Source organism: Neolamprologus brichardi, chromosome 14 (genome assembly GCF_056152115.1).
Source record: "Neolamprologus brichardi isolate AB-2024 chromosome 14, ASM5615211v1, whole genome shotgun sequence".
NCBI classification, from domain to species: domain Eukaryota; kingdom Metazoa; phylum Chordata; class Actinopteri; order Cichliformes; family Cichlidae; genus Neolamprologus; species Neolamprologus brichardi.
Genome location: NC_142117.1, coordinates 23,001,022 through 23,023,807, shown reverse-complemented (window position 1 = coordinate 23,023,807; position 22,786 = coordinate 23,001,022). Strand labels below are relative to the sequence as shown.

The 22,786-nt window shown below is 42.8% G+C and overlaps 1 protein-coding gene across 2 annotated transcripts in view; it reads left to right on the top strand.

Moving 5' to 3' along the window:
* The first annotated feature begins 1,602 nt into the window (after positions 1-1,602).
* npas1 (neuronal PAS domain protein 1) overlaps positions 1,603-22,786 on the top strand; it is a 37,151-nt gene continuing 15,967 nt past the window's right edge. For both annotated transcript variants that reach the window (XM_035909810.2, XM_006795398.3), the window contains exons 1-3: positions 1,603-2,645; positions 12,334-12,501; positions 13,938-14,176. In XM_035909810.2, coding sequence (XP_035765703.1) covers positions 12,407-12,501; positions 13,938-14,176 — 334 coding nt within the window. In that variant the 5' untranslated portion in view covers positions 1,603-2,645; positions 12,334-12,406. The remainder of the gene's footprint in view (positions 2,646-12,333; positions 12,502-13,937; positions 14,177-22,786) is intronic.

Below are 22,786 nucleotides of genomic sequence, written 5' to 3'. Positions count from 1 at the left end.
GATGTCATTAAATATGTAGTGTTGCGAAATCAGTTTTACCCCGGTTCGTTTTATTCCTCGAAGCTTCCAGAGACGGCACCGGACTCAGTAGTCATTTCACAAAACCTTTATTCATCTTTATTCATCTTCATTTAAGCATGCACTTCTAGAAGGGAAGACGAGGCCGGTGTCCCTCTGCAAAATCTTCACTCCTTTGTTAGTTACTGCCAGCGTTATAGAAGTGACCCCATCATAAAACCCCCATGGTGTGCTGCAAACTCTGTGGGTCTGTGTGTATGCACAAGCACGTGAGTGCCTGTGTGTGCGTGTACCCGTATGCCTATGTGAGTGCATGTGAGAGAGTGTGCGTGTGGATGTGTGAGTATAACAGTTTAAGCACTGTGTGTGTGTGTCTCTGCGTACGTGACTTCCTGGGGGTCATAAACGTAACCTCACCCAAGCTACACCAAATTCCATTAGACCACATACAAAACAGAGTTAACATATTACAAATATTGAGACCACCACTCTGCATCCACTGGGTCGTTGGCCTCTTGTTGTCTTGCATTTACAGATCAGGTGGAGAGTCTCCTGCAAACCTACTTCTAAGTTATAACAATTAGGAGTTGTTATTAAAAGTACAAGCATCAGCAACCCCCAACTGTAGTTTCCTGACTCCTTTTATTTATGACACCAGACCCCCAGTGTCCATAAATTCCTTTCTCTCTAAACAATTACACACACTCTCAGGCCACAGCTAAACCAAACTGAAACACAGACCAATCCTTCCTTATTACTGTGATCTAAACAAATTTAACACATTACATTCTAATAATTATTTTCTTGTACTCACAGTAGTTTATGCTTTCCAGTATGCTTTCAAGGTAAATACTTTGAACTTAGCAGCTCATTTGTGCATTAGTTTGTGAACTTTATGGAGGTTTACAAAATGTAAGGTCTAAGTCATCATCCCTGAGCCTAACCTTAACCCTATGCTATTACAATATTAATTCTTTGTTTTTTTATTGTTCTCCAAAGTCTTGTTAAGCAGAAAACAAAAAAAGTAATCATTCCAACACGTATAAAAACTATTCTTTCCAAAAAACATCCCTTTTTGCTTTTCTCCAAAACAGTGTTATGGTTCTGCTAGTCACTGAAGGTGACGGTGATCTGCCTAAAATAACCTCAGTTAATCACAGTGTGAAGTAAAGGATAGGAGGTTTATGTCTTAAAAGACAAAGCGAAAGTAGATAACATAGTTATAGATGGTGAATAGCAGGATCAGGAAAGCGTGTCGTTTCTGTTCGTGTCTTTCTTTTAACAAGTCAAACTTTTAAACACAACTTTGATCTTTCGCTAACCTTAGCCAAGGTAGCTCTTATCTTAAAAAATAGTGATGTCACGCTTGTGGCAGCTTTGATTGATTAGGACCTAAGCTGTTTGTTTTCCGTGTTTTTAGAGATGGAAAAAAATTGAAAGCTGAACACGTCAAAAGTAAACATCAGAAAAATGTTTAGTTTAGTGTAAAACAGTGAAACGTTGGAGAAAATTAGTTACAATTTCTGGGGTAGTACTTTATTGTTCAGTTGAGGATAGTCTGTGTGTGTGTGTGTGTGTGTCCGTGTGTGTGTGTGTGTGTGTGTGTGTTTGTGTATGTACAGGACGGGGAGTCATTACAATATGTTTGGATGTGATGGAATCTCCCACTTGTTTTAGTCATCCTCTCTCCATCTCTTTCCGTCTCTCTTTCCCTCTTTTACTCTGGCTGCTAATCAGCATTTGAAAGGCAGCTTTGACAGTGAGAAAGAAAGTGAGGGGGGCACATGGAGGTGGGGATAAACGAAAGCATGAGACACAGCGAGTTAGGGGGGGAGAGCCAGCCAGAGAGAGACTGAGGCGAGGGGCTGTACAAGCATGCCTTTTATATTTACTAGTGACTGAGAGAGAGAGAGAGAGAGAGAGAGAGAGGGAGGGAGAGAAAGGGAGCAGCTGAAGGCAGAGACAACTGGTGTGCACGGCTTTCCCAAGAGGAAATGAAAAGAAAGAAGCTCAGCAAGGAGAATGAATGAGTGAGCGGGAGAGAGGAAGGGTGGGAGGGAGCATGCTGGCTGGAGAGAGAGTGAGTGAGAGAGAGAGAGAGAGAGAAAGAGAGAGAGAAAGAGATTCTCACACTGGCTGTGTCCTAATCCGAGTCCATCTCAAAGAAGCAGCGGAGCAGAGTGTTAGTGAAGTGAGTCTGAGAGCCGAGGAGAGCTACATCAGCTAGCTCACTCCACTTCGCACAAACACACACAGACACACGTTCTCCCTCTCTTTCTCGCGCTCTCGCTCTCTCCCTCTTTCACAAACACACACACACACACACTCTCCGTGCAACGGGAGTCCACGATGTGTCCGGCTGCACGGCCACGGCTTTTGTGAAAGTGAGGGGATTGCCGCTGCCCCTGTCCCAGCCCCCTTGGCTCACACACTCAGTGTTTGCCTGCCGTGTTTAAGCTCGAGGTGCTGGTGGAGGTGTGGAGGGAGGGGGCACTGCCAGGGCAGAGCAGGGGCACCGAAAGGGAGGAGGAGGAGAAGAAGAAGACGAAGAAGAGGAGGAGGAAGAAGAAGGAGACAAAGTGGATCAGGTCGACAGCGGTGGATTGAATGTTGGAAATGCCCGTCAGGTGAGTAGATAATGGACCTAACAACTTACAGTCAGAATACACATGCATGACCACACACACACACACACACACACACTGATCACATTGTAAAGTTCTGTGACTAGAAGGAATAACTGTGTCTCCTTTTATTTAATAATTTGGTTTAAAATGACTGAATTTTGATCTGTTTGTTTGGTGTTTGCTGTGATTTTTAAATGATTTGTACAAGATTAAATTTTATCAAACTTTTATTGTATTTTGTTAAATCTACTTCAAAAGTACTTTTCCCCCCCTTTAGATGAAAGATAAGCTTGGTAGCCATGGTGATAACATTTGTAGCCAGTCTCGTTTAGGATGGGCGATAAATGTTTTACTTGATTTCATTTATATTGCTAAATTAGTCCATCATCAGTGTGGTTGTTATTACAAAAATAGAAAAAGGACACATTGGTAAAACTGACCGTATCCTTTCAACCTTTTTTACTGGAGTCTGTTTGTACTGTGTCAGCTTGTTTAAATCTATTTAGTTAGAGAAAAGAAAAACACAGAAATATGCTTTTTTTTCTTTTTTAAAAAAAGTCTAACTTTGTAACATTTATTATGAATAATATTAATGCACATCAAGCATACCGCTTCCCAACAAACTTCTTCATCAGTTCAGTTAAGCTGGCAGGCATTTTCACTCCAATCTTCATTTTTTCAGATAAGCCGAATAATTACGCATGTTTATGTTTTGTGCTGAGTGCACCTCTTTGCAGATTTCCTGTGCTTGAGTGTGTTTGCGTGCGTGTGTGTGCGTGCCATTTGAGATATGGAGGCACAGAGTGAACGGCTGCCTGCCCGTCTCCACCTGCGGAGGCAGAATTGGTCACAGTTTACTGGCTTGGTAACATTCGCTGCCTTCAGGGTGTTTGCAGCAGGTGGTCCAAATTGGCAGAATGACTGTGACAAACGCACGGTGTTCACTGCTGCTGTAAAGTAAATAACAAACTATCACAGAGTGTTTTCGTTTTTTTTTTTTTCTTTTTTCATAATTTTTTTTTCTGTTATTGCGCTCAGAGGCTTATCACTGGAAGAAAAAGTCAGACTACCAGAATAGAAAAATGCGCATTTATGAGTATGTGCGTCGACGGGCAAGTGCAAAAATGAGATTTGTTTGATTTCCTGCCAGATTCAGTTTGTAAGTCTGTACCCCTCCATATGCGGATATTTGCCTTGAGTGCTTATTTTGTATACTCTCCTTCAGCATCACTCTGAAATCAGTGGCATGTGTTTGCTATAAATTCTGCTCCGTCTCGTACGCCACCTAAAGCATCATTTGCAGCCACACCTGCTGAGATTGCAGGTGCTGCAGATAAAATCCAACCAAATAAGTGCGTTCAGTGCAGACTTCCTCATTCGGGTGTCAAAATGTTACCAGCAGTTAGAAAAAAAAAAGTTACCGTCCACACTGGTGTAATTTTGCAGTTTCCCCCCCCCACTTTTAAAAGAATCGGCATTAGATGAGTAAAGACTGGATCAGAACACTGACATGAAGCAGGGTCAGGCCGAGTCATTGCATGAGCACGGTACAGTTTATACCCCGACCCACTGAGCCACCAAGCCTCCCCATCCGTTTCACTTCTTGCGTGTGCGGGACGCTTTGGTCGTGACCTACCTTCGGGCCTTTTTTATTAGTCCCAGATGCAGGTTTCTTCTTCGGCTTTTGCATTCAGGGAGCTGCAGTTTATGCCAAAGGGCAACTGTGTGACAGAAGCTGACTCGGATTACTGTGTGAAAGTGGAAATGTTGGTAAGAGCCCTGTTTGAAGACTGCAGAAAAAAGAAACAGGGAAATGTGATAAAGGCTGCTCTGAGATCACCTCTTTTTCAGCTCATCAAAGATCAGGGCTGGCGTGCATTTCTGATGTTTTTCTTTGTTCGCTTTGCATAAACGATGATCACACGAGTGGATAAAATTGCTCATTTCAGAAGCGCCACAGCAGGTAGGCATTTTAGGAATTTATCTTGGTTAGTAGACAGAGGCAGGCAGCCACTTTTTTTGACTCATTGACAAGTTCTCAGGTAGACAGACACCTCGCCTCGCCTCTCCCTTTCCTCTCTTGATATTTTTGTCTCTCTCTGTTGCTCTCTTCCACACACAGACACACACCAACGTGGTCAGTGTGTGGCGTGTTGACAGACAGCCGCTCACACACTTCCAGCTCCCGTCGTGCGTGCGTGCCAGTGTATGTGTGAAGAGCGTTGACAGACAGTGTGTGGGTCTGTGACAGAGGGTGTCAGCGCAGTGTCAGAGAGATGTGTTTAGTGTCACACTCTGCTGACCTGATCTCCGGTCGGACTGTCCACTCCGGCCCCGCTGTGGCTCCTTACATAACCCCTGCTGTCATTCACACACCAGCCTGAAGGGATCCACCACTCTTTCGTGCGCAAACACTCGCAGACACAGTTATTTAGTGATATGCACACAATGTATGGATGTCCACGTTTGCAGACACTTTCCCTCTAGATGGAATATCAGATCAGGTGTGGGCTTCAGAGCGTAAATCCTCACTCCTTTGTGTCTTTTTCTTTACAATCTCTACTTTATAGTTTAAGTAGAACTTACGCAAAATATATCTGGAAATGTACAAAAAAAACCCAAAAACGCATCTGCGTGGAAATATAGCGTGAGCCCGGCGGGTATCCTGGTTCCCCCAAGTGTACTGCCAGACACCTACACATCTTGTGCAACGGCGCTCTGAACTCTGACATTTGCACCATGCTAATTGATGTGTCTATATTAGCATGTGGACTTCTCTGTGCTGGTGTGCAGAGCTAGAGTGTGCTTTCAAGCCCTGGTTTGAGCGCACACATTGCTGTTTGTGTGTGTTGGAGAGATTGAGTGACCCTGTGTGCTGTTCTCTGGCCTGTGGTTATTTGGAGGTCAGTGCTGATGTGGTCTCTGCCTGCGGGAGTGGATTTACCATCTTCAGCCGTATAGAGATCTGCATCCACTTGGCTGACTCTTCCACAGCGAGAGGGAGAAGTTTCTGCCTTCTCTCTCCCTTTTGGTGTTCGCTCACTATTAGCTTAGATTTTGGGAGCGCTTGAAAAAATAGGAAACGCTGCAATATGTGGGAATGTTATCAGTATTCCCCTTACATGTGAGCACACTGACATTCTTTTTAGAAAAAGTATTTGAAGTCTCACTTTTCACCTCAAGCTTTCCCTAGCATTAATGTTGGAGTATTTAACCCCAGAATAGACTGCATTTATTATTTAACCTTGTGCTCGGGGGTTTCTGTTTGAAGCATATAAATCATAAAGGTCAAAGATGGTTAACTTAATGATGGACGGAACATTTTTACTGACTTACTTAATGCAATTTTTTTTACTGCATTTTCCCCTCAGCCATATCCATGTTTTAATGTTTTGTACTCCTGTTAATACTTTGTAGTTGCTCTGGTGCACTATTTAAATATCTAGTGTATTAAATTGGAACTGAAATATTATTCCTGCCATATGCAGACTACTTTTACCGACAGGGAAGCCTAACCCTAGAACTTGTTTTTCTCCTGCTGTAGGACTAAAGTATTTGAAACATAACATGCTTTCATGCACTATTTGGATGATCTTGTATATGTGGTTGCTTCTATAACAACATGACTGTAAACCTTCGGACTCAGCAGACGGCGGGTCTTTTTCATTAATTGAATTACTGAGAAAGGGATTGCATTCAGTTCGTATGATGAAAAAATAAATAAATCTGCAGAGCAATCTACAGGGGATACATCATTTTTGCTGTAAATATGGTTTTCTGTGTAATGGTAGCTTCAGCTTCATATTTGATACAGTGCAGGTGCAGTCAAGCACTCCTTTTGTGTACACTTGGGGCCAAGGTAGACGGTAATTATGACAGGCATGGATTGGATTCTGTGTATCTCCACACCGGTTAGGAGTGGACATCAAAGAGTGCTCACCAAAGCCTTCTGTAATAAAAGAGGAGAAAGACAAAGATATTGATTAGGGTGAACATTAGTAAATCTCTTTCTCTCTCCTTTTTTTTCCCATCTTTTTCTTTATTTGTCTATCATTTCACTACTACTCTCTCTCTCTCTGACTGTCTGATTTGCCTCTATCTGCCTCTACTTATGCTCTCTCCATCCCCCCACGCCTTCCCCATCCACCCCCTCTCCCTCTCCAATCATTTATTTATTGCTGATCTCTTTATTCTGTATTCGTTCAGTTTAGGGACAGTCCACGCTGTGTACGATGGTGTTTCACTCTCATGAACACACGGTGCCGTTATTATCATTCCTTTACACCCGTTCCAAACACTTTTTCTTCCTCCTCATCAACGCAGAGATACCTGGGGGCGGGCGGGGTCACACTGGTCCAATCTAAGGCCGTATTGATTCCATTAGATAATTAATGATCCAGCCAAGGGCCAGGGAGGAGCAAAGGAGAGGTTATAGGAGAGGGATGTGTGGTGAGGATGATGGGAGAGGCGAAATTGGTGGATGGGTGCGTGTGTGTGTGTGTGTGAGGGAGGGGTGGCTGCAGACGCCAAGGCCCTTGAGAGTTGGAGAGAACCTTGGGTTGGGAATCATCCAGAGTCGTCAAGGTCAATCGGAGCCGGAGCTCCGATACGGAAGCAGAATGCCGAGCGAGTTTGGAATATGGAATGCTGAGCGAGAGAGGAGGGAGAGAGATCTTCATGTCCAGAAGCCGCCGATTGATCAGCAGCTGAAAAATTGTACATTAAAAAGTCTTTTGACTTCCAAATCCTGAGGTCCAACCAGGGCCGTAATGCATGATAAGTAGTTTTCAGCCCTCCAACCAGAATACCAAACTTCATCTCCCCAGATGCTCCAGACACTCATTTACAACTACTCAACAACATGAAAGGCAAGATAGAAAACTAGCTACATCAAATATTCTGTTCATGTTATTTCCAACCGTGTTTTCTACATCTTCCATGATATTGAACGTTCTTGATTTGATCAAATTTTATTCACAGGAATGCTTCATCACTGTTGTACTGTGTATATACTTTACTTTTACCTTTAGACTTGGATGAATGAAGAACAGAGGAGAGCTGTCAAGAAAGCATTATCAGTTAAATTTTGATTGCACTGAAAACTGAACTGCCTATGTCTTAAATGGGCCTTGAATGTTAAAACCTTTTTTTTTTTTGTATTTAAGTGGGGAAAGCTTTTATTCATCTGTGGGCATGAAAACGGAGGAGATCGAGAGGTTGAAAGACAACACCAGGCTTTTTACAGCTTTACAAAAATAACTTGTGAGCACATGGCAGATGAGAGCTGTCATCTTTCAGAATTTTCCATCATTTGTAAATTACAGGAATACTTGCAAGTTCAACAAAGCTTTTGTTGGTTTACGTGATGTAAATGTGTAAAACTTTGCAGTTTTACAGTTTTGCAGATTTTGTGAATCAGGCTCAGCCCTGATTAGCCTGACCTTTGCAATAGTCCATCGATCAGTATTTGCTCTAAAATGTACTAAAAATAATACAAATTCTTCACTTATTTTAAGCGAAAGAAAAAAATCTAAAAGTGCAAAAAGTAACATTAAGAGCCTCTGCGTGATGCACTAGGACAGCGGCATCATACACATAATCTGTTAGACTTTCATTGAGGAGAATGAGGTTCTACTCCCATTAAGGAGTCCTGGTTTTATACTTAACTAGTTTTTTTTTTTTTACTGTAAGTTTTCTTTCAGCTACTGGTTGGTAACAAAAGCCATGGCTAAGACAACAAAACTCCTTGGTTTTGTTCTAACAGATATTTTTACATCATTTAGCGCATGAAAAAGCGCCTTCTCCATTTTCAGAGTTCCAGGGTGACGAGTCACATCTTTAGATGAGTTGATTACAGTTGTAAAACATGACAAACAAACAGAGTGAGGCAGAATTTTATTTGCCTTGACACGTAACTGAGAATGCAGTATCTGTATGAGAACATCGTTTTTAGTAGACAGCACGCACAGCGATACAGAAAGCAGCAGAGAGAGCAGGAAAACGGCAGTAAAGACTCTCACTCTGAGCCGAAATAAAATAATTGCGCTTAAGTAAGGTAATTAACACAAATAAAATAGTTTTTCGGTGCACCGCCTGAACACTCTGGGTTACACTCCCACTTTCCCACTGACTCTTGTCTCCTTATAAACACAGGGAGGTCCAAGGGTTTCAAAGGGAGGGTCTCACACACGCTAACGTCCTCGCAGCCCAGCTAGGGAGGGAGCCCAGAGTGTGACTTTGATTGTTTGTGAAGGTCACCATTATTCAGCTGTACAGAGCAAACAATTCTTATAAAATAATTCTTTGCTGTGATGTTAATGTAACCTTTTACATATTTCTTTGATATTTTTTAATCCCCAAAATTTGTGAAAAATCCTCTGAAACGGTTGTTTTTATTGTAAACTTTAAATCGCACAGGCTCGGTCCTGCTCTTCCCCTTTTTACATGAGTGCAGTGTGCATGTAGTCTCTAGTGGGCAATGAGAACTCCTCTGCCTCCACATTGGCAGTCTTGGCCAGCCTGTGTATTGGGCCCCAGGGGTTGGGGAGATGAGGCATAAAACAACCATGTCTCTACCTAGGGGAGCTGGTGGCATGGCAGTGGAGCTATTGTCTGTCGGCGTGCTGTTTGACTTAAATGTGTTCATTTGCCTGATGCCCCTGACTCCCCATGGGGAGGGGCGGCCCGGGGAAAGGAGGGGCACGCTAACGAACCTCTGACAGCTGGAGGCCCTAATTAAACGTCCCTGCTGAAAATAAACAGAGCAGGAGCCAAGCAAGCAGCCAGAGAGAAGCGCACTGCAAACAGCGGCTGTGAGCGCTCGCCGCAGTGCCCTCCTCTTCTGTTGCTGCTGAGGCTGAGCCAAGAGTGCACGGCTCTATAGGGTAGGGGTCTCAAACGCACACACTCAGGCTGGCACACGTGCACCACACTTATGAATATGGAGCACTGCAGCAACATTGTGAACACCTGCGGTCACACTTGATACAAGTTGATCTCTACAGCTGTGGGCACAGTATTTTATTTTTTGATTTTTTTGATTTTTGTTACTCCCAGTGCTCTCAGAAGTTACACTTTTCTTTTTCATAAATTTCCCACTGTGCCATGACAGAATAAGTTGACTCGCTTCTCTCGAGTGGGGTTGTTTCACACTCTCCATCTAGATGACACTTCTGACATTCAGAAGCCTGTTGTGCTGCTAGCTAGCTGGAGCATTAGCAGTCAAAGTGGCGGGGTCTATTTGGGTGAGTGCATTAATGGGCCGACCAACCAGCGACAAGGTTATGAGGCTGATTGAATAAATACTGTGGAGGTCCCTGTCCATTACGCCCCTGTGTGTCTGCCCAGAGAGAGAGAGAGACAGAGATGGAGAGATAGTTTGAGACAGAAAGATGAAAGGAGAGATTAGATAAGCACAGATAGGGTCAATTAAGAGATAAACATACAGGTATAGGTTGAAGAGAGGCTTCCGCCTGTGTGCGTGGTGAAAAATTGAGAGTAAATTGCTTCCTGTCTGTGTCTCCTTTTGATCTCTTTGTCCTACTGTACACAGCCCAATTTGGCATGTAGTGCATTTATCCTGGCGAGGTGGAGAAGGTGACAAAGGTGAAGTTGTTAGACAGAGGTGCATTGCCCTATGCTCGACCCTGTCTTCTCTCCAGCAGACTCTTGGAAAAGACTGTCAATGTTGCAGGCTGGTAACTTTAGGATCTATCTATCTATCTATCTATCTATCTATCTATCTATCTATCTATCTATCTATCTATCTATCTATCTATCTATCTATCTATCTATCTATCTATCTATCTATCTATCTATCTATCTATCTATCTATCTATCTATCTATATCTTTATATATAATCTATATATATATAGATATATATATACACATACTGTAGGTTACCTATGTTGGAGTAAAGCCCGAGCCTTAAAACTTAAGGCTAGGAATATTCTGCCAATTCGAATACCCAGGGAAGATGTTAAATCTGGAAAATTAACCAAACTCATTAAATTTGCAGCTTTATTGCTTTCCTGCTGATTTAAATTTACTTAACAGGCAATCAATTTGTAGGCAAATTGTCTGGATTTTCACATAAAAGAACTCTGAAGAGCTAGAGCATTTAACATTAGGAGTGCACTAATGTATGAACAGCACCAGTTTATTCTTCCATGTCTTTAATAAATACAGATACGATTGCCCTTCTCTGCTTCATCTTGGACTGCAGTAACAATCTGCAGGTATAAAAGTTCATAAATTATAGCCACAGTCAGGTGGTCAGTGCCCAGTTTGATCCAGCTTGAAATATTTCAGCTGCAGTTACATGGATTTTGATGTAAAGCATTCATAGTGGAGGATAAAGCGTGCTGATTCTGGCGATCTCCTTACTTTTCCTTTACTGTTACTGCATGCTTTTTGTACATGCATTGCATAATTGTGAACAAAATATTCCCTGCTAGAACTACCTCTTCAGTTCCTTTGGATTACTGACCTCAGAGCATGTTCAGAATAGAAGTTTTACATTTCTGCTTCACTGCTACGGCCTAAATACAGAGTAAAACTATTAAAGTTGATGACCCACTCTTCCCTTTCAACAACTATTCCGTCTTTGTTGAACTGATTATTGACTCCTCTGCCTTTGAACTCTGTCCAAATGCATTAAATGTTGGCTCTTTTCGCCCAGATTTGCAAAATGATATCTGCCAAACCTGCCGAGCTTCTGCTGACCCCTCTTAGCCAAGGTCAGCATAGCCATGCTCAAACTCGAGACATAATCCATTTTCTTTTGCCCTGGCACAGCTCTACTGACATGATTGTGCTGACCCAGCCAGGCCAAAGAAAGAGGAAGTGAGAGAGTGAGAGGCAGAACGAAAGAGAGAGAGGGCATCTCAGGCCCAAGGGCATGACACTGGGGTGCTCGGGGCCACACCAGCCCTTTAAATGTCAACACAGCACAGAGGGGAGGGAAACTGGTGAGGAGCGGCGCTCTGTTTGAGGACAGGAAAGAATATTGGCAAGTGATTTTTTTACTGCAGGAGGGTGTTAGAAGCTGGCACAACGCAGCAAAAGATCTGGGACGGGCGGGGTGTTTTGTCTTCAGACATATTCGGTTTAAACTTGAGTCACACACAGGTTTGAATATTCTCTCTGGGATGAAGGGAGACATTTTGAGATCTGTGATTTTCAGAGTAAGTGTGACTTCAAAGGAGGGTTAGTGTTTTGTCTTATGTCTGTTATCTTGGGAGCAGCCCCTGACCTTTATGTAGGGAAGTACACACGGTACCTAATTACTCTGCCTCAATCTCTTTCTTCCATTCATTTAAATTAATCACTCTTGCCTTCAGTAAGATATCACAAGATGGGATAAATTTTTACCCAAGCTTTTGGATGCAAATTATAGTCAAAAGTCAAATTAAAAGTGTTGAATGGAAACTGTAAAAAGAGATAAAGTGTCATTGTTTTCTTAAAATTAAAAGCAGGTTTAAGAGTTTTTCTAGTGTTTCTTAAAAAAAGAAGAAACATCAATTTTGTTGGAAACAACCCAAAAATGCCACGCGTCTTCCTGCCTGTAGTTCCTGATTATATTGCGGCTTTCATTGGCAGTTCTTGATAGTATCGTTCTTGGCTCTTTTTTTCTCACCCCCATTTGTCTCTTTGTCACTTCTCTCCTTTCTTTTTGTGAATCTCCAGGTCTGAGTCCATCACGTCCTCAACCAATCGAAGCCTTCGTTAACAGCGGCGTGGGCACGTGATTGGAGGAAGGATGGCAACCATGCCATTTGTTAGTGAGGGGAAATGTGTGAGTGTGGAGTGGGATTTCCTGCAAGGACTACTGGCCAAGCCTCCCACCCTGCCCTGGTGAGACATCTCTCACACACACACACATACACACAGGCTGAAACTGTATAAGCCTACGTGCATGCCCATGAATTAATCTCTGCAAGATGAAATACATGCATTAACACCCTTGCACTCACTGACAGTCTGAAGAAGCTTTTCTTTTCTTTTTTTTATCAACGAAACAGTATCCAGAAACATACGTCTTTTCCCCTTAGTGATACATATCACCTGTATTGTTGTTCACCTGCCAATCCTGTCAGAGTTGCGAGTCCCCCACCCTTAGTGGGAGATTAAGTAAATTTGGCTGGAATTATTAATGGGAAGTAATTTACAGGCGGATATAAAAACTAAGCAGAATCAATGTGTGTGTATTGATTGTTCTCAGTGGCCGGGGTCGAGGCAGTATAATAATGAGATGTTACACAGGCTGGCAGCATGAGTCCACACACACACACACACACACACACACACACTGATTTCACTTATTAGAACCTAACAGGGAGAAATGCAACAGCTGTGTCAGCTGATTAAGATACAAACATATGTAAGCACAATATGCGCACGTTGTTCCTTTGTTCTTTTCTTTTGTCGCACGTGTATGCGCGCACACTCACTCACTCACACACCACCCGGTGGTCTGTCTACGGATGAAAATCAACAACACAGACACGAGGGGGAATGGCTGGTTCTCCTCTCTCTCTCTCTCTGTGTGTGTCTCTAACACACACATACACACACTTTATCCCAGCGCAGCACCGACACAAATTGTGAAGTGGCTGTGACAACATAATTCCACCACTCAGGCCCCATTGAGGAGAGTCAATACCCAATCACAGAGACAGGCTACCTGAGCCCCGGCCCCCCTCTGTCACTCTGCCCCTCCCTCGCCTATTGATCCCTCAATCATGGCTTCAGCTCACTAGCCCGGGACCAGATGAGAGGGGGAGCTGGGGCGGGGGAGGAGAGGGTGAGAGGAGAGGGTGAGAGCGAGGGAGAGTAAGAAAAAATAGGCAGTGAGAGATTGTGTGTATGTGTTCACATATGGATTTTGGAGCAAATGGCATTATTAGGACTCTGCTCTGCCCGATAAAAGAAGCGAGTTTGTCTGTAATTACCGGGCCAATCTGCGAGAGATGGGTCAGAATGGAGATTGTTTCACTTGAATTGCAGGAGCCATTCCCATTATGTGTATTTATGAAATGAGTTTTTCAGACTGATGCTGAGGTCATTTTTACAGAGCACGAATCAATCAACAGGTGGTCAGCAAATGGCCATTAAGCGATAGCCCATCAGTTTTTCTTGTCTTGCGCCGCGCTGATTCAGATTTGTGAGCCCCTCTGATCCTTTCTCCCAGTGTTTATCTGTTCCTCATTTTACTTCTGTCTTTCACCCTCTGCACCACTTTCGCCCTTGTCCCGTTCGCCCTCATACCGACTTGCCTGTCCACATCTCAGTCTCCAGAACCTGCGTAAAGAGAAATCTCGCAATGCGGCTCGTTCTCGGCGGGGGAAGGAGAACTTCGAGTTCTTTGAGCTGGCCAAGATGCTGCCACTGCCCGGGGCCATCACAAGCCAACTGGACAAAGCTTCGGTCATCCGGTTGACCATCAGCTACCTGCACATGCGGACCTTTGCCAGTCAGGGGGACCCACCCTGGAGCCCTCTGCTGGAGGGAGACAGCAACTGCAGCAAAGGTGAGCAAGAAACAGGGAATCACCTGAAAAGAAAAGGTTTTGTGACACAGATATTACAAAGAAGATGACGAAGAAAATTTAGGTTTTATGTTTTCAACTAAAAGAAATATGTACAATGATCTAAACTATTCTAAATGTGTGTTTTACATTGAAGATGAAGCAAATTCTGGTGCACCATTTTTAAAAATGTAACTTAAAACCAACTTTTTATGTTTATTTGACTTTAACATCAAATGTAGCAGCAGTGTGTTTGCATTAAGATATCGTATTTGTCCCAGACTGAATGAGTTTTAGAGCTGTAGACTCAGTACTTTTCTTTTTTCTCTTCTTACCAAAGTTAACATTTTCTCAGAGCCTGGGATGGGATTGGAAAAGTATTATGCTTTCCAGCTGAGTAACAAAATGCCCTAGTAGTGACATACTAGTGAATAATTGCCTAAAATATGATAATCTAGATAACACATTTTTAAGGCCTTTTTGAGGGTCTTGTCCTTGAATTAAAATGTTATTTTAAAAAAACATCCTGGTAACAGAAAATATCTCTATCACTGGTTAAGTGTTGACACTTTTTCTGGGTATGTCACGAGTAGGTTGTTGTTATCTGTTCACAAAATTCAACCTTGACAAAAGCAATGTGCAAATATGCAGGATTAAATTAAACACGCATATGTGGAACACTTTCTGCCGATGATTCCTACATTTCAGCCAATATGAAAATTATATAGCAGAGATAAATATGCTGCTTTGTTGCCAAAGGACGCAAACCACTAAAATTCATATTTCGACTCACTTCTCTGTTTCAATCAGAAGCAGATCTCAGCTGTCTGTTCTGCCTACATACTCCTACCCACAGTGACACCCCACGCCACAAAAATTCAGTTCGGACTGGGGTATTGATCCAGCCTCCTATTAACAATAGTAATTACTGCCACTGTCTATGCGTGCAAACAAGCTCATGCGTTTTCTGTTTTTTCCCTGTAACACACATGCAAATAATCATATAAGTATTTTACATAGACAAGAGTGAGTATGAATATAATCTATGTTTTTTGTGTGTGTATGCACATAAAAATTACTCATATTATAGACAAAACTCCGAGAACATGTTTTCCTTATGTGGAAAAAAGTCCCTATAATAATCATTTTAAAGTGAAGACCCATTTAAGGGGGAGGTCGGGTTCAGGTTTCAGGTTGTGATTAGACGAGTAGTAGCAGTAGTGGTTAAGCTTAGATCAAGACTCCAGGTAATTATTGTAAGTCAAATTGATGTCCTCTTAAGTTAGGGACACGCAACTGTGTGTTTGCGTGTGTCTGTGAGTGTGTGTCTATTAGGAGGGAGAAAGAGAAGGAGAGGGGGTAGATAATAAAAAAGAGGGAGGAAACTATTGGTGCAATTTGTAATTACTGAAATTAACTATATAACGAGGACAGTGTAATTATATAGCCTGTCTAATTGCTACTATTACTGAGGGGAAATGATGCAGCTACAGTGCAAATAGACTTGTGTGTGTGTGTGTGTGTGTGTGTGTGTGTGTGTGTGTGTCCGCCTTTGTGCGTGTTCCTGGTAAATTTGAGGAAATGTGAACAAAAAAAACCTGTCGTATTAACAGCATGTTTCTGTGAGACTGCATGTGGTGTGCTTTACCCACATTATGCACTGCATTTTCCTGATGGGGTGAGTACCAGTAATGCTACCAGTGCTGTCTGAGTGTGACGTTATAGTAAAAAATACCAAACCAGTCCTTTTCCCAGTATCCTTTGGGGGCATCATAGAAATTTTTACACATTAAGGTCAGTGTGGTTTTCCGTGGTTCCATGGTGTAGTTTGTTAACACCTTCGCCTTACTTGTGAAAGACACAACTGCAGCCTCAGGGTGTCAAGAGCTAGCCTGCTCCTAACGTCGGTCATAAGTCTCAATAAATGGGATGGTTATATCAGGAAAGGCATCTGGTGTCAAAATCTGTGCCAGATCAAACATGTGGATCCATCTACTGTGACCCCGTGGGAAAAGAGGGAGCAGCTGAAAGTATCTTTAAGGTCAATGCGGTTTTCATCTGGAACATCGCTCACCACATGAAAACACTCATTCTTTTTTGCTCGGAGACTTCTAATTAATTAATTTAAGGTGTAGCGTTAAAGACGGATTCCATTATGAAAGAATTAAGATATAAGCATCAATGGGAAGTTTTATATAAACAAATCACCCACAGGCTAATATTGTAGGTCCCACAGGAAGGAAACAGGACCTGTACATGACCTGAGACCTCAGATGTTGTCAGTGGATCCCTTTGGGTCTGCGGGTTGAGGATTGTGCTTGTATCTGTTGGTGTGCTAAAAGGTTGGGAACTGGGCAGCTTGGAAGATGAGTCATTCCCTCGGTTTCTTGTTTTGGGTCTTCAAACCCTTCTTGATCAGCTTGACTTCCAACAATGTTTAGGTGTTGGTAGGTGTAAAACATCCACATGAATGCCAAAATCCAAGGCCTCACTGCGAGGGATATCGAGTGTAGAGGTGTCGAGCCAAATATGGGAGCTTGGAAGCAAAACGACTTAACAAAATCAAGCTTTTAATACTGTATCAAGTTCAGAAATAAATTAAGTCCTCGGGCGCCAGCAGCCTTCCACACACGGCAAACCACTTGGCTGCACATGAGGAACCTACTCTGGGAACAAAATAAACAAGGGCAAGTAGGATTGTTTATACACAGAAGGCTGACAGGGAAATGACAGAGTGGAAGGTAATGAGGCACAGGTGAAAGTAATCACACACAGGTGAAGACAGGAAACAAAACTAACACGGGATGCAAACGAAAGCAAGCCTTCAAAGTAAAACAGAAAATAACCAAAAGAGACTGATAGAGATATGAATACTAACACTTAACAAGATGTACAAGACAAGAAAACGCAAAGTGACCAGAGCATGAACATAGAAATGAGACAGAAGAAGGCACAAATGGAAACATGGGGGTGATGATTACTACAACAGCTACTACAAGTAAAACACAAAATGTGGATAGAACACAGGATATTTCAACACTGAATTCTTACCAGAAGCCAAAACATAAAAACCACCAGAGACACAATAACATCACGAACTGTAGGCCATCATAAGATCGTCAGTGAAGCGAAACAGGAACTGAGGCTTACAGTATACGGAGACTAACATAGAAATCAAAACAGCTTAAAAAGGTGTTAAGCACTGCAAAAATGTTATGTAACTCATGTTATGTTATGAAACTCAAAAGTAAAACAACGATATACCAGATTTAAAGTCAACATGCAATACAAACCCTACAATAATCCAGAGGAAACCCCAACAATCAGACGACCCCCTAAATGTAAGCAATTGGCGACAGTGGGAAGGAAGAACTCCCTTTTAACATGAAGACACCTCCAGTAGAACCAGGTTGTACATACAGACAAGTTGCACATGGTGACTTCTGGGCCCTAAGGGGCCATGTAGGACGGCTTTAAAGATTAGATACGGTAATATATATCTGACCACTTAATAGCATGGATGACCTCAAAGCCAACATATTGCTTTTAAAGAACTTTAAACTTCATCCTGTTGCAACTTGAGTCTAATCTACAGTCATAGTGTGTGAAAACATGTATTCCTATGCATCAGCCCATTGTTGTACATCAATATCTCATCATCCTTTCTGTGCAGGACAATCTGAGTGTCTGAGTGATATTCATATACTAGCACCCATACACACAGCCGCAGCCTTGACTCTACACATGAATTGCGAATTGTTTTTCCTCTGTATTCCTGACTTTTCTTGGCCTTGATAGAAAATACCTCCTGTTCAGAATAGTTGGTGCGCAGGCAGTAGTGCTTCTTGCCCTGTGTACAAAGTGGAAGTGCGCTGAAAAGATGTGAGGTGTGCGGTTTACGCTACGAGAGGCACTTCTCGTACAAATGTGAGCCACAACAATAAATATATAGAGCCCCCGCGGAAGCTGCTACGTGAAGGTCGAGAAAATTGTGAGGCGGCTGAGGACCTGAATTATCTTTCACATTCTTACCACTAGGTCAACATCTGATATGTTAAGTATTTAATTAAATATTTGGAGATTTCTTACAAGCAGGTCACACAGTCTCCACAGGGCCTATATTGAAAATGCAAGGCTAATTTGGACATCAGTTTGAACAAGTCTACCCACAATGCATTGGCAGGGTTTTAAGTGTGATGCATGACTTTAATTCCGTTAGTGGAATGTGGTCAGAGATCTGGCTGAAAGGGAGCGGAGGCCAGAGAGCAGGGGAAGGAACAAATGTAGGAGGAATAAAGACAGAAAGAGGGAAGGAAGGAAGAAGGAGAAGAGTGCGAGGAAATTGGGATGGGGTGTGGTGGTGTATTGGGGGGTGGGGGGGTTGCATTCCTCCACATTCCCTCTTGTCCGGGGTTTTTGGATGGGCAGCGGAGAGGGAAGGAAGGTGGAGGGTGGAGGAGAGGAGAGGGATGGAGCGCAGGGGAGGGGCCGGAGTGGCTTTTGTCTGCTTCCCACGTTTCAAAGCCAGTCTTGAAAAATGAATAGACAGAGGAAAATCAATTGCATGACCTTCACAGAGCGAAAGAGAGAGATTGAGAGACCAGGAGAGAGCGGGAGAGAAGGAGGAGAGAGAGAAAGAGACAGATTATGGAAGGAAAGGAGCAAAGGAAAAGGAAAGGCTGAAGGCAGGGAAGGTAAAATGACCCATGCTGTATGTTCACGTTTGGTATTTGTGCACGTGTTTGCACAGCATATTCAAGGACTATTTGACATCATTTATATTTCAAAGCCGCTGTACTAAGTAAATTTTTCTATCAGGGACAGTTTTTTCCCCCCATACTACATTTCCTTTGAAAAAAAATCCAGGAAGCCTGATTCCTATTCCTAAGCTTTCTATTGCTTGTGATAAGAATCTACTTAAACTTAGAGGCAGATCTGCAATCGAGCAAACTGACAGTTTAACCAGATTCTACAGGTGAAACCAAAGCAGTCTTCCTGTTGGACAGGCAAGGTTAAACAGGTTAGTCCAGGCGGTGTAGTGTGATGGTGTGCTGTTTGTTTAAAGTAATTCAAGGCTTTTGGGAGGTTTATATACATTTTCTAAAGCTCTGACACACTCTGTATTATGCTACTCTACACTGGCAAGAATAAACCACACCCAACCATGCAGACAGTATTAATGTTTTTATAAAATAACAAATAAGAACATAATGTAAACAAACATTTTATTAGGGTCAGCAGAATATAAATTAGTCCAAAAGTATCTTTTGCACTTCGGTTCAGTTTTTACTTTTGCATGTTAGTTAAAGATAATGTAGGATTGGTTAACAGTAAGTGCAAACATAATAATAATAATAATAATAATAATAATAATAATAATAATAATAATAATAATGTAAAGAAAATAACTTGATTGTGGTAAGACAGAGATATCTTTTAAAATTTCCTGTCTGAAATATCAACCTGTAACAGGTGTGCAGGGCAGCTGGAGAACCCCCTCTGCCTTTTTCACAAGGTACAGTGCAATGACAAGTCAGCGCCAGCAACAGGGCCAGCTGAAGTGTTTTACTGTCTCGGCTAGTGAGGTCAAACACACCTCTCCCCTCCCCGGCGCTGGTGACATTGACTTTCATTCTGCCTCCACTTGCTCGTTCTCTCTCTCTCTCCCTCTCCCTCTCCCCCTCATTTCTTTCATTGCTTTCGTCTTCCCTCGCCTCCCCTTCTGTCTCCCCCACCTCTTCACGATCTCCCTGCGTCTGCCTCCCCTCTAATTCACAGCGTTTAAAGCAGCCTGGGCTTTTAAGGGAAGTTAATTGCACTCAAATTATGTTCGACCGCAAAAGGAGTGAGGGAGCGATGGAGAAGAGACGGAAAGATAGAGGACAGATAGAGGGAAGGAGGGAGGGATGGATGTCGGCGTGAGAAGATAATTGTGCCAGAGAAGGACGCTGCGATTAGGGTCACTTTTTCTCTCGCTGTCTGTCGAACGGCCGAAACATCACATTTGGATTGGTAGTAAACAACTTGGCAAGTGACCTGGCTCTTGTTTTGAAAGGGTGAAGCTGCGGTGGCAGAGCCAAACTTAAGAGACAAAGATGAATAAGAAGACACAGAGAGAGGAAACTGAGAGAGAGAAATGGGGGTTCACTGTTTGGTTCCCATGGTAACATCCTAACCTGGTTAAAAGAGGTTGACACTGTGGGGGTGGAGTCTGTGTGTCTACAGCCCCCCACGTGGGGATGCTTGGCTGTGTGTGTGTGTGTGACCATTCCTCTGGACTGAACTGGGACTAAATTATGTATTAGACAAAAGTATAATGAAAATCATTCAAATTTTTTCATTCAATCATTCAAATCTTTTCTGCTTGTGAAGTGCCGGGGAGTCCGTGCAAGTTGACCTCTGAGTCAAATCATAATTAACGTGTCCATTCCTGCCCTGTCCCATTCTGTCTCTTATTCCCACAATGGAATTAAATCTCTTAGCAGAGTCCCGGGAAGCTAATGGAATCGTGTGTGACAGAACAGCTCGATCAAAGACCTCAGCCAGCCCTGCGTCCAGCTCTGCACACAAGTCACGGTGTTTATTCGCACAAACTCACTTAAAGGAGAATTGCAATTTAACGCATCTTAACTGAAGTCAGGTTTTATTGCTTTTGAACATCTTTTTATGGTTAAAAACTGAAGGATTTGATGAGATTGGGGATCAAAAAAAGAGCAATCAGGCAGTCACACATTTTTTAAACAAGTTAACAGTTCATGCAGGAAACCAAGACTGGGATGGCAAACTAATTTTAGTACATAAAAACAGCCCGGACCAGTTAAACCAAACATGCACATATACTCATCATAATATATGTATGTAAAACTCCCTTACTTTAATTGTAGCATTACATGTCAAACTGACAGTTACTTAGGCCACTGCATTGGGTGAATGTAGCGTTTCAGGTCCCGGTTCAGGACAGGATTCAGGATCTATTCTTAGCGACTTGCAATGCTTCCTGGTGCAAAATTCATTGAAAAGGTCAAACATGACGCCCTCCTTTTCTGCAATTTTCACATTTAGCAAAAACAAATTCCAGCGGGCTGTGTTTTGACTCTTTGAGGGCTGCGTGTTTGACACCCATGATCGAGACCACTTTCTTGATTTAGGAGTTGAGTTGAAGCCCTCTTTCTTTCCAGCGCTTCAGCTGGGCCAGCAGTCACAGATACAGGAATTCTGGCAAATTAAACTTTTATTACACTGAGTGCCACCACTTTCTTTCTTGGCTGAAGGTGATCTTTTGGGACAAAATACTCTTGGTTATATATTTATGCTTAAACAAGAGGGAATAATGTCCAGTTGTCTGTACAAACAAGTTAAGATTCACAATAATATTCCAAAATCTTGTTTGACCACAACAATATTCAACTACAAATGATGTTTTCAGGCACACCGATGAGATGTGATGTCCAAAACGATCTAAATGAAACATTTAGCAGATCTGAAGCGCTGCTTTAATAACGTGGCCACATTGTTGGTTTGTTAATGTCTGTCCAATCATTTGTCATCTGTTTTGACTTGTTCTACCAATAAGGCGCGTGCACAGCAAGTTCAAAATAAGATCTAAGTTGTAAAAAAAAGATGTTATTGTTTGAATTATGATTTATAATGACATAAAATATTATAGAAGCTGTAATATTAAGGTATACACACAGAATAATGCAAAGCCCTCACTCGCACACGGGCACACACATAGAGAAGTAGGGGTTCACAGTAGCACTACAGAGGGATCTTTGTTCTCAGAGTGTGATACCATCAGCGCTGTGAGACTCTTTCCCTTCACATGTGCGCAAGAATACACCACACACGCGCATGCTGTGCGCACAAACACACACACACATCAGGTCCAGTGTTTTGGTTTCCTGGTTGCCCTATTGTACTGTGGCAGTCTTTAATAAATGGTCCTCTGTGTATTTGTGTCTGCGTGTGTGTGCAGGGGTGTGACTCATCTGTCAGCCCCGCTGGCCTCATGTCACATTCAGCGTTTCCTTGGGCCCGCTGACACTACTCAGCACAACTGATCACCCACCATCACCTTCGCTCCTCCAGGGTTCTGTGGCATGAAAGCCAGGACAGACACACAAACTTTCACAACAATCGAAGTGCGTTTATCTTCTGTTTTGATTAATTCCTATATGGTTACCACGGGGGTTGATTCCTCCAAGCTTCCTAGCACTGCGGCTGCATCGCTGCCCCACAAGGGAGCCTGCTAGGCAGGCAGAGAGCGAAATGGGCTCCCCATCCCCCTCCAGGCAGGGACTGACTAGGCTGAAGGGTCCCAGCACCAGACCCCCTTTCATAGCCTGAATGGACTTGCCTTATTTAAATTCACACTCTGTCACACAGGGGGACCCCAATCTCACAATGCCACTGTGGCTTTGTCCGGCAACTCTGTATTTATGTGTGTATGTGTGTGTGTGAGAGAGAGAGAGTTTGTGTGTGTGTGCACGGGTATTTGTGTTGTTTAATCGGGGAGCATGTTGCTGCTGTGTAGTCTGTGCATGAGAATTCATTGCTGTGTGTATTCCTAAAGTGTGTGTATGTGTGTGTCTATAGCTCTAATGGAATGCCTCC